Raw genomic sequence first — 12,184 nt, forward strand, 5'->3', positions numbered from 1 at the left:
AGATATGTTTGTTTTGTTTGGTTTGTTTTCCGATTTACAGTTTAGATAGAAAATGCATAGGTGTGAAAATATTAGTTCTCAGGACTCCCTACCACCAGTTAATTCAGATTCAAAATGAAATGTCATCTGCAATTCTGCTTTAAAAACCATGTATGCCTAATCAATCTGTATAAACTCAATACACAAATATCTTTCATATCCATCTATCTGAATATATGGATACGGTCCAGATATAACTGGGTAACTGTGTATCTAACTGGATATGCTAGCCCTGCTAATGGTTAAGGGCTGCAGAGAATAAACTGCTGAAGAAAAATATTTCAAATATGCAACAACTGGAAAATTGCAATTACTTAAAAATACATTATCTGAGACTAATCTAAAGTCTGTAACTAACATAAACTTCAGAACTGCAGAAGTCACTGACAAAACATAAGAGATCAGAGTTTTTTTTCATATCTGCTTATATTTCTCTCCTCTCCCTGGAAGTTTATAGAGAAAGATTCAATTAACCCAGGCTAGACACTTTATGGGCCTTAATACAAATATGACAGTAGCCCTTCAACACTTAATATTAAATCACCACATTTCTTGACAGAATAGGCAACTGGTTTATATCAACTATTCCCAAAGCAACTTTTGAACACAGTCAACTCCATTCTGACATACGTCAGCAAATGTAACTAAGAGGATAATAGAACATCGTCTTCCAAAGGAATTATATGCATATTAATCAGTGAAAAGCTTAGCAAGACACAGCAATGTGACTCTTTTCTCCCTGTGCTTAATTTTACAATTACTGTACTTTGGTTTTACAAAGTACTCATCAGTCATTCAAGCAGGATAGTACAGTAGGACAGAGAATCTTACTTTTATTCTATAGTCATCAGTATCTACAATAGTTGCTACTCTGATGAATACTGGATTTCTCTTGTCAACCACTTCAAGTTTCATGTTTTTCTGAAAGCCATGAGAAGGTTTCTAGAAAAGAACAACAATATTATGTGAAACAGGCGAAAACCTCAAAAATCTCACACAATTGGAAAACACATAAAATCCGTAGCAAACTTTCTGCCTTCATTTTCCCAAATCTGCCCTCCCCCTCCAAGAAACCCAAGTATAACAAGATCATTCAAACCAGTGTTATTACACCAGAGAAAGGAAGTAACTACTTTGAAATGTCGGGTTTAAGCCTTCCGACAAGTAAGCAGGGATCTTTATTTTAAATCAGTTGGGTTTTTTCCTAAATTCTGTAAGAAGGTTTTACCAGAGATTTTAGCCAACAGTTTCAAATGAACTATAAAATACCAGCACCCTGTCTATAGGAAAGATATTTGTGGGTTTTAGTAAGTGTTTTTGCTTTGTGGATAAAACATTCTTTTTCAGTCTCTTAGTGAAAACATCAGGTATATCCAACCCAAGGTATAACAGTAAACACTCCCTCAGGACCAAATATCTGTTTTGTAACCTATTTTGGCAAAAAATGTGTCTTTGTTGAGAATATCACCATCTACAGCTATGAAATCTAAAGCAGAACTTAATTGCATTTTAAAGGAACATATGCACAAGACATGTTATGGTTTTTATTATGGATTTCTAGGAGAATAACTTATCTGTCCCCCTAAGACTCTCCAGACCAAGGGTGCTTTTTCCTCAGCTGCAGTTAAGAACTCTATTTCTCCCATATTACAAAATGTTGTGACTATCTCAGGAGCACTTCCCCCAAACTCCAACACAATTGGCATTTTACCTCTGCTAAATCTGCTTTCTAGTAGTTTCTCACAATTAGCATTTATATTGTTACCACTCCATTAGTAAAGAAAGCAGGGAGGGGATTTTCTCTGGCTGTGAATTCGAAAGGCAGAGCACAGCTGGCCCTTATGCAGTCAAGCTCTCCCTCCCTTCCATCCTCAAAGCCTTGTCTGTGCTAACTTTTGGGACCTGCACCACCACCTGCTCGTCAGGCACACCTGCCAGTGCTCCCCTAGTTTAATGCTCTCAACGCCTGCATGCTCATGGCATGTCCTTTTCAGTTTTCCAGTGCAGACACAGCCAGATGGACGCTGCAGGCCACTGGGGGATGCTCCCAGCACCAAGCCCCATGAGGTGGCTATTCACAGAAGCTCTGAGAGGAAAAGAAAACGTTTGCTTCTGGCTTGATGTAGTCAAGGATGATACCTCTATCTCAGTTATAATCAAATACTTTCCTAATCCTCGCTCCAACTATTCTTTTTGGGAACATAAGATTGAGACACGTTATTAAGCCAGATGCATTTTGGGGTGACAAACTGCAGGCCAGTAATAAACTCTGGTGATCTCCCCACCTCAAGAACTGCTCTTAGCACCACGTTTCTGCTTTCGTTAATCCAGCTCTTAACAAAGCCTTACTCAGAATTAATGACCCAAATCTGAAAAGCCAAGGCAAACCAGCTTCAGTGTGCCATGAAGACGAGGGGCTGGGGGCTACCAGCCGGCTGATGTTGGCTCCTTACAGCAATCCTTTCTGCATTACAGACCAGTCCACTCTTCTCACTGAAATCCTAAGAGCTCAAGAAGGATGGATGTCACTTAAATAAACTAGCAGTTACAAAGCTAAAAGAAAAGGATGTTGCCCACAAGCACCATAGTTAAGCCAGGGAGCTGCCTGCTGATGCTGCCCACGTGCCCTTGTCACGAGTTCGTGGAAGAAAAAAAGCCAGCTGAAGAACATTAAATACAAATTCTCTCTTGGCTACTGCCAGAGACAGTAGACTAGACAGGCAACCACACTGACCCCCTACAATTATTTTTACATTCTTACTGTATTTACTTGACCATTTAAAATGTACGAATAGAAATACGTATGCTCAAAATATGTTATGATGGCTCAGTAGCTATCTCATTATTTCTAATAACTAGGCAGTAATTGCCCATAACAAATTACATTCATTAGTTATATTTTGTATCATTTAATCCCATTTATAATGATTAAAATAATAAAGTAATAGTGATTTATAATAATAATTATCTCATTTCTTACAGTGAACTACAAATCTTCATGAAAGTAAACCACCTATTATGCAGCTAATTAACTAGATACACTGGGAAACACAGGAACACCATATATGTCTTTTCTTCTCTACTACTTAATTATATGTACTTAAAAGCATGAAAAAATATAAGCATTTTCTCACCACTTTAAAAGCCCTTGCAGGTGCAGGTAATGAACTGGTTTCTTCCAAATACTTCTCCCAAGAAAAATGCTTAGCATGTGGATAATCTTGTTCAGAAGAAATATGAAAAAAAATTAAACATTGTAGTACAAAACTCAAACCTGACATTTAATTAAAAGAATGCCTAACATTTTTATAATACTGTTCTGATTTTTGCTTCAGATTTATAAAATAAGTACAATAAAAGCCATTCTAAGTTGTCTCTGACACATTCACCAGGTTAAAAACTCCAACTATATCCTCATACACAGTAATGAGCAGCTAGCAGAAAAAAAAATCACAATTGCTTTGGATATTAGAATATAAACAATGTGGACTCGAAAAATCTGGCCACTTAATTCAAGAAATTCATTCAAGTATTCTAAGCCTAATCCTGTATTTTAAAAAAACTAATTTACTTGCAAACAATATCTAATCAGTGATAGCTCTGTACCGTAGAAGAGCACACCTGACTACTGCTATTCTTTTAGTGACCTTTTTTTAACTAAATGTCTAAAAAATAGACTGGACATTTACTGTAAGAATAATTTAGAGACATCAACAAAGAAGCTGTTATGTTTCTGAGAAAGCATCATGCTTACAAACACTTTATGAAAGAAACACAAAAGGCAGTGCCTGTCCTTCACCTTTAATCTCTACTAGTAGCTTGACTTTAAGTTTAAAAATTATGATTCATAATCTAGAACAGAACAAAACCAATTCTGATTTAGTTTAAAAGGGATTTCACTGAATAACAGGCTGCAATTAACTTCCTGGCAGATAAATTGCTTATGACTTTGCAAGACTTCCAGCTATTAGAAATTCTTGTTAAAGTGGGTTTGAACCAATCAAAATTGTCTGTATTCTCAGACCACAGATACCAATTTCTGCAACAGGACATTTAGATCATCCAGCTATACACAACAGTTCTGAAAAGAAGAGGTCTTACATTTCATACTAATAAATGTACTTTCATTCTTCTGTATCGTCTCACTCTATTTTCTTCCCTTCCAAAGAGCCTTTTCTAAGTTTGATTCCTTGATGACACAAGGAAATCTTCTCATCAACTCATTATCTTGCATATTTAGTTCACAGGAAGATGTTTTTCTTATGCAACATCCTTACACACCTGTAATTTGTTTTATCAGCACTTTCACAGCATGAGTCTTAGAATAAGTGAATACACTCAGCAAAAAGTACAACCTAGTTCAGATTCCAAGGGGTATCTTCCATGGACAGCTGTCTCTTAACTTAATAGCATACTTGTGCATACTTAACATCTAATATCTATTATACTTCTACTTTCAATATATTATGTCCTGTAAAACAAAAATCATAACTTCCCAAATACAAATTCTTAATTACAGAAAAAAAAAATTCAGGAAGGGTAACAATAAGCTTATCACAAGTTTTACTGCTACTAATTCACTATAACAAATATTTCAGATGAGTAATAAGGTACAAACCTGGTGGGGTGATTAGAGTTCTTTTATGTTCTTTACACCATCCAACAGGATGAATATGTGGGCTAGCTGCTTCACACCTGAAGGAGGGGGAGAAAAATGGAGATTGATAATGCAGTTCTTCAGACATCCTGCTATGCTTAGAAAACAAGACCCATAAAAAAGATTTAACAAATTCGAAATAACCTTTGACGACTTCAACTTATACTGAAACTGCAAACATAACCTGAAGATATGAATGCATTTAACACCACCTAAGGAAGTATAAGGCTTTATTTACAACTGTGCTGGAAGATTAAAAAAAACAAAAAAAAACAAAAAATCAAGTGCTTTACATCAGTGGTAGATCTCCATCGAGAAGCTATAATGCTGGACTTTAAAAATTAACATGTAGGGATGGGGAGAAACATGCTGGCTGGTTGCAAGAACACAGTAATCCCATCAAAACCAGACAGGGTTTCACAACACCAAGACCAAAACTTTAAAACAAAAGCTTAAAGCCCTCAATTAATGATCCAAATTGCACCTGGAGGTAGATGAGAAAAACCACAATGCGCTGTCAATAATAAGTAAAAATTCGAAACCAGATTCAGAGTGGTCTGAATAGAGCTATAAACAGGTTATTATAACCCAGCAGCACATAAGCAATGTATAGCTAAGAAAAACTGTCAGCAAAAAATAATAAACCAGCATTTTAGGCCCTCAACTGCCTGAAAGAATGCAGAACTAATCAGTGACCCAAGACTGTAAATTGCTCTAAAGAAGTTGATCAAACTCTCTTACTCAAGGGACTAATGACTTCCCATTCTTTCTGTCACATGCATCAAATTTTGTACTAGTGCTGTTGCTTGTGGCATGCCACAAGAACCACAGAAGACTAACAGAGGCAGCAGCATGAGCCACACTTGACATGTGCTGGCATTTGTCTGAAGCAAGGAGAGAGCGCTCTCACTGTGCTCACTAGTTCAGCTACATTATCACAGAATCACAGAATATCAGGGGTTGGAGGGGACTTCAAAAGACCATCTAGTCCAACCCTCCTGCCAGAGCAGGATCACCTACAGTAGGTCACACAGGAATGCTTCCAGGTGAGTTTTGAATGTCTCCAGAGAAGGAGACTCCACAACTTCCCTGGGCAGCCTGTGCCAGGGCTCTGTCACCCTCACAGGGAAAAAGTTTTTTCTAATGTATTTTGTGGAATCTCCTATGTTCCAGCTTGTACCCACTGCCCCTTGTCCTGTCATTGGACATCACTGAGAAGAGCCTGGCTCCGTCTTCCTTAAACTCACGCTTTACATATTTACAAATATTTATGAGGTCACCCCTCAGCCTCCTCTTCTCCAAGCTAAAGAGACCCAGCTCCTTCAGCCTCTCCTCATAAGGGAGATGTTCCACTCCCTTCATCATCTCTGTGGCTCTGCGCTGGACTCTCTCAAGCAGTTCCCTGTCTCTCTTGAGCTGAGGGGCCCAGAACTGGACACAATATTCCAGATGTGGCCTCACCAGGGCAGAGTAGAGGGGCAGGAGGACCTCTCTCGACCTACTAGCTACTCTCCTTCTAATACACCCCAGGATGCCATTGGCCTTCTTGGCCACGAGGGCACATTGCTGGCTCATGGTCATCCAGCTGTCCACTAGAACCCCCAGGTCCCTTTCTCCTATGCTGGTCTCCAATACATCAGTCCCCAACCTGCACTGGCACTTGGGGTTGTTCTTTCCCAGCTACAAAACTTTACACTCGCCCTTACTGTATTTAATAAAATTTCTCCCTGCCCAACTCTCCAGCCTGTCTAGGTCTCACTGAATGGCAGCACAGCCTTCTGGTGTGTCAGCCACTTGTCATGCTTAGAAGAAAGTGGTATTGGGTGCTATCAAGTTCTACCAGCAATATAAAAAAAAAATAAAAATTAAAAATCACACACACTGCAAAAATGTAACTGATATAAAAGCAGATGACAGAAGAACATTTAAACATTCAGTAGTGCTGAATTATTATACAACTATATAATTTTATAATAAATTGTATTATTCATAACATGATATATCATGTATGACACAACATATAATGTGTATAATATACACTGCATATGCTCTATTATATTATTGCTCAATCTTATTAGGAAAGGCAAAAAGTAAGACTGATCTACAGGAAAACTAAAAAGCCATGAGACTGCTTTGAAACACGCATCATCCCTATATCTGCATTCATACTTAGTGATTGTTTTTGAGTTTGCTGAGCAATTACAGTGCTCCTTAAAGAAGTAGATAGTACATATGTAGTAAGGGTGACTGAAGAACATGAAGGTGACACAAAAAGCTAGCATTATTCTGCACGGCACTGCACTACACTGTGCACACATACTGCTTGCCTCTATTTAGTTGGAAAATCATATATAACCATGCAAATCCCATGTAGACCTGTCCTTAGGGACCTCACCTCTTAGGAGCCTGCCACACCTGATTTCTTCTTGAGTTAGATAACTCAGTATTACAGAGCACACACACTCTCTCCCCCCTACTATTTCCTAAACCCAAAGGTGCTTCAGGAACTGAGATTAAATACTCCCAGCTACACACCTTCTCTCTTCATGAGACTCACATTAGCATGTCCATCACTCCAGTGGCCACAAGCCCAGTGCCTCACCCACTCCAAGAAGCCACCGAGACCCACAAACTGCAGCCTGAGTAAGCTGCAGTACCCAAGGTGTTCATCCCCCACTCTCCTGGGAGCGATCACGAAACCAAGCTTAAGTAGCCAAGCAGTAGTCTGGAGAGAAAAAACACCTTCCCCTCTTGTTGAAGGAATGCTGCTTCCCAAATACTTCTCCAATATTTAACGAGAAAAGAAAACAAGCACAGAGCATTCATGCATGAGGACATGTACTTCATATACAATAATCATTTCAGAAAATACTGAAACACTCAGTGTGACCAAGTTTCTATTTAATCCCTCTCTAAAGTCAATGTCCCAGCCGTAATGTTGGACAGCAACCTAGTCTCTCCCTTTCCCCTCAACACAAGAGTTACTAAAGCAAAAATACATGAACAGTGGGTCTGCTCCCCCGATTGTTATAGTATTAATATGATGGAAGTTCACTTTTATTGTTTCCTTAATTAGCAGCACTATTCTATATTTTAAAAAAATCTGTCACATATTGAAAATCTGTAATACCTAAGAGGGTGCAATGAACTGTGCATGGCAGAAAAAGAAGTTGAAAGTACATTACCCGGCACCCTAACATCTTAAGGATCAGATCAAAATGCTAGGTCTGCAGATCTTGAACACAAACATGTTTTAAGGATTGCAAAAGGAAACACGGGACAGAAAAGACTGAACCTTGGGCTACTACCACATTGCAGTTTTGAATCTGTGCTACATAAAAGAAAAATGAAGGAACACATTGTATTTATAGTACACAGAATAATACTTCTTTAAAAAATCTGGAAGGTAATTTTCTACGATGTCTAAAATTCAGTATGGGTGTACTTCAAAAACAGAAATTCCTGTTGAGTGTCTCAGTAGCATTGTCTCACAACAAACACTGCTCTAGCCTTCTACCTAAAAAGAGTAGTCAAGAATTAATGATGAAAAATATTGGCCAACCAACTACAATTATCTTGCAACGTTATGTATGAAACAGCTCTGCTAGTGTTTCTTTATAATGATGCCAAACACATAATTTCTAGCCAATAAAACCTACATTTGATAGACTCTGCAATGGCTCTAACAACAGCCAAGGATTCAACTCATTTCAAAACTACCAACCTTTTGTCCTACTACAGTATTTAAAGCCACACTGTATGTGTTTAGTATTTATAGTATCACACTAGGTACTCTCTAAATCACTGAAGTTGCCATTAATAAAGGGAAGCAAAAGGACTTCTGTGATAATTTTGCACTGTTAAAACTCAGCATGACTCCTGTAAATGCTTTGCCCCCAAACAAATCAGAGAAAAGGTGAGAGCTTCATCTTCCCTCTGTCCTCTTCCTTTCTTTATACAGTAACTGCGAAGAGAAGCTAACGAGAAAGAGGGGCAGCACTTCTCTATTCCATCCTTCTCAAGTTGGAGTTTTACATGGAAGAATTGTACATGGACGAGGTATCCTTCTGCACTGGAAGGACATATCCTCTTACTTCCTGAATTGTTTTGGAGTAAAAGACCACAAGTTATTTTCAGAAGTCTCCCAAGATCCACACTCATGAGTTACTATGGTATTATCAGTATTACACCTAAAATAATGAGGCAGATGTACAAAAACACTTATCAGGACAAATCTTCAAATGTTTCTGTTTTGCTCTGTCAAGCACAGTTTGAACATATATTTTTAAAAAACTCTGACAAGTAAATGCCACCACACACAGTTCTTGGCTTGAAGATTCAAGAAGAAACAAGTGACTAAGGTATGCTCCATTGAAATATGCAATCCTCGAAGATGCTCTGACATTACAGCAATCAGAGCAAACATGGAATATGTAGCAAAGAGTGCTACACCCCACAGCACTGCAAAATAGCACTATAAAATGTCCACAACATTTTGATTTGCTTTAAAAGAAAACTCCAGTCATTACAGATGAGCCTGTAAACAACTTCTGTAACACAGCAGCCTCAGGAAATAAACACATCCCTGCTCCAGCAAAACCAGGTCATACAGTCCATCTTCACTTACTGATTTCTCACAGCCTTTTAGCTTCTCACACTCCATTTAACAATAAAAAGTAGAGATCAGTAAAAGTGACACGCAATTTAAACTAAAACTACTATGCTTTAAGGTTTGTTATTTCATGGGCATATTATTTAGTCTGGAAGAACAACAATAGTCTATGAGACTAAGCCCAAGACTTGTCAGCTGGAATGCTAAAGGCTACTCTGATTTTTCACAATCCATTTGCTAAATCCCACAGCTTTTTATCTCCTTTGTTCCTAAACAGAAGGCCGATCACCCATCTCCTGTGCTTTATAAAACACGATGATCCATTCATTGTGAGAATGCTTGCTAGACCAGAAATGGTTACCATCACCAGAAGGAACTGAAGAATTGTGCATCTCCAAACCTACCCACCCCTGGACCACAGCGGAGCATCGCCACCTTGCACCAAGCAGTGGAGAGGTGGCACATACACACGTATCTAATAAAGCAAGATTATAGTGCCCACACAAATCACGCCACTTGCCATCCTTTCTTTCTGCTGCATGAGAACAGGCAGACAGAAAAAGACATCCATTATCCATACTGGAAACTGAAGCTAATCTGAGAAGCTGAAGTGAAGCCAAAAGCAACAGAGCATGCCAGCTGAACCTGTAAGAGCCACGTGATGTGACAGACCGACCAGCAGCTCTGCTGAGTTATGGAGAGCTTAACAATATCTTAGAAAAGAGGTCAAAGCAGAGAAGAGCTACACAATGTAAAAAGCCAGGGAGAAGTTCTGCAATAAGAAAGCCAAGGGCAGCCACCAGCATGTGTCCCTGGTGTGTGCACCACTCTGCGTGAAAGGACCATGCGTGAAGTTCAACAATCCTGCACTGATGGCTGGAGAGCTTGTCCCCGTGGGAGACTCAGACATGGAAGAAGACTTAGTATTTTTCTGTTGTTCACTTTCAGTTGTCCTGTCATCTTCTCCCCAAAATTTGTTTCATACATACAGCTCATTAAATTCAGATCGAGAGAGATAGACAATAGTGCTTCTTGTTAAAAAAATGAATATTTGATTATTTCAGAAAAATATCTTTCCAAATAGGTCTCCTCCTGAAGAAATTAAATTTTAATTTAGTAATCAGTATTTTCTTTAAAATAAGCTGTATGTGTTATACTAATTTTCTGTTTTGAAATGATTTCTAACTTTCCCTTTTGAAGAAATAAACCTTTTGGTATTTTGATTTTCACTTTACTAAATATAGATAAAATCTGTAACAAAAATGCTAACTGTCAAAAACCACTCATACACACATGCATTACACACATAAACAATATGCCATCAAGAATGCTACTTAAACAACTTCTTGATTGCGAGATGTTTGTCATCTAACCATGCATAAGAAAAAGAAAGAAAAAAACATAGAAATCATCCTGCAGCCCCATCTAGTGCATAAATAGGAATACTTCATCACTGACAAATGTAAAGCTGATATTTTAGTCAGGACTTCCCAAAGCGTGGCTCATGAGGTTACGGTATGTGTTCAGAGGTGCTGCAGCAAGCCACATTACCATGTTTTCTATCTAAAATTTGACAAGACAGCTGCATGTTGATTTGCATGAAATTTTAGAGCTCTAGGGTCAGATAACAGGCCTTCATCCATTTAAATAGTGAAAAACATGCACTGTGACTCATGGTTCTTTAAGACTTTTTTCTCTTCTTTTTGACATACCATAACCCTTTTAAAAAGACCATTGCTTTCAAAGAGCGCGTCGGGCAGTTTATTGCCTCAAAAATGAAACAAGCAGAGCACAACTTTTAAGCGCTTGGCTGTTGGCAAAGCAGCAGATGCTGGTGGAGAGCAGAACTAGCCTCTCTTACATAGTCTCACACTAAAACCCAGCCTGTTCCAAAACTCACACAGATCAGAAAATGGTTCAGAAAATCAAAACCTGATTTGTCTTCATGAGGTGCTTTAGATACCATTTTTTCTTGAGCAAGGCAGTCAGGAACAGAACAGTGAGTGAAGCATGGGACATCATATTTTCTCACACTTCTGGTAAGCTCATTCCAAAAAGTGAGCATAGTGCCTTCTCTGTAAGGGAAGTTCAGACCACACCAAGGATGAGGACAGACAAAACCCTCCGACCCAGCAAGTCTGGGCCACAGCACGGCCATCACTCCATCTCTCCCATGGGCGAGTGGCAACGACCTAGAACAGCTTCACCTCCTGCACGAGCTCAGGCTGTGTTTGGGCTTGGTCACAAAAAACATCAGAAGCTGGGGTGGTGTAAATCTGTGTGCAAGCAGAACACATGCAAGAGAACGGAGAACTGAAAAACAGAGTGGAACCTGTAGTTATTTTATAGTTCTGACATACACAGAGATTCCCAAATACTATTCCAGATTCTGACAACTGTAAAAAAATTTAGAAATTCCGCTCAGAAGGAATGTCTTTGGCTCTCAAAGAAGTATTACTTGTTTCATCAAAAAAGACAGGACGGACAGAAAGGACCTGATGGCTTGTGTCAGATAGGTCAAAATTCTCCTTCCTGAAGTAGTCTTGTCCATTTTGTTAGCTTTTCTTCCATCTAAAAGCCACTGCCAAAGGACAATCTGATAGGATTTATAATATACTAAAAGTATCACCACTATGCATTATGGAGAGGTAGCAATCACAGAACCATAGATCAGTTTCGGTTGGAAGAGACCTTTAAGATCATCAAGTCCAATCTCTTCCTGGCCCTATCCACACCGCTAAAACATGTCCTCAATGCAATATCCACTCATCTCTTAAACACCTTCAGGGATGGTGACTCAACCACCTCCCTGGGCAGCCTGTTTCAACAGCTGACAATCCTCTCCGTAAAGAAATTATGCCTAATATCTAACCTGA

At 38.8% G+C, this 12,184-nt stretch overlaps 1 protein-coding gene across 1 annotated transcript in view; it reads right to left on the bottom strand.

The window, feature by feature from the left end:
* Nucleotides 1-4,734, bottom strand: part of LOC104279255 (lethal(3)malignant brain tumor-like protein 3) — a gene marked incomplete at its 5' end in the record, with an annotated part of 30,368 nt that extends 25,634 nt beyond the window's left edge. The window contains 3 exons of the mRNA XM_009876463.1: nt 871-981; nt 3,174-3,259; nt 4,658-4,734. Coding sequence (XP_009874765.1) covers nt 871-981; nt 3,174-3,259; nt 4,658-4,734 — 274 coding nt within the window. The remainder of the gene's footprint in view (nt 1-870; nt 982-3,173; nt 3,260-4,657) is intronic.
* Between the last annotated feature and the right edge of the window lie 7,450 nt (nt 4,735-12,184).

Source organism: Apaloderma vittatum, unplaced genomic scaffold (genome assembly GCF_000703405.1).
Source record: "Apaloderma vittatum isolate BGI_N311 unplaced genomic scaffold, ASM70340v1 scaffold25729, whole genome shotgun sequence".
Lineage (NCBI taxonomy): Eukaryota > Metazoa > Chordata > Aves > Trogoniformes > Trogonidae > Apaloderma > Apaloderma vittatum.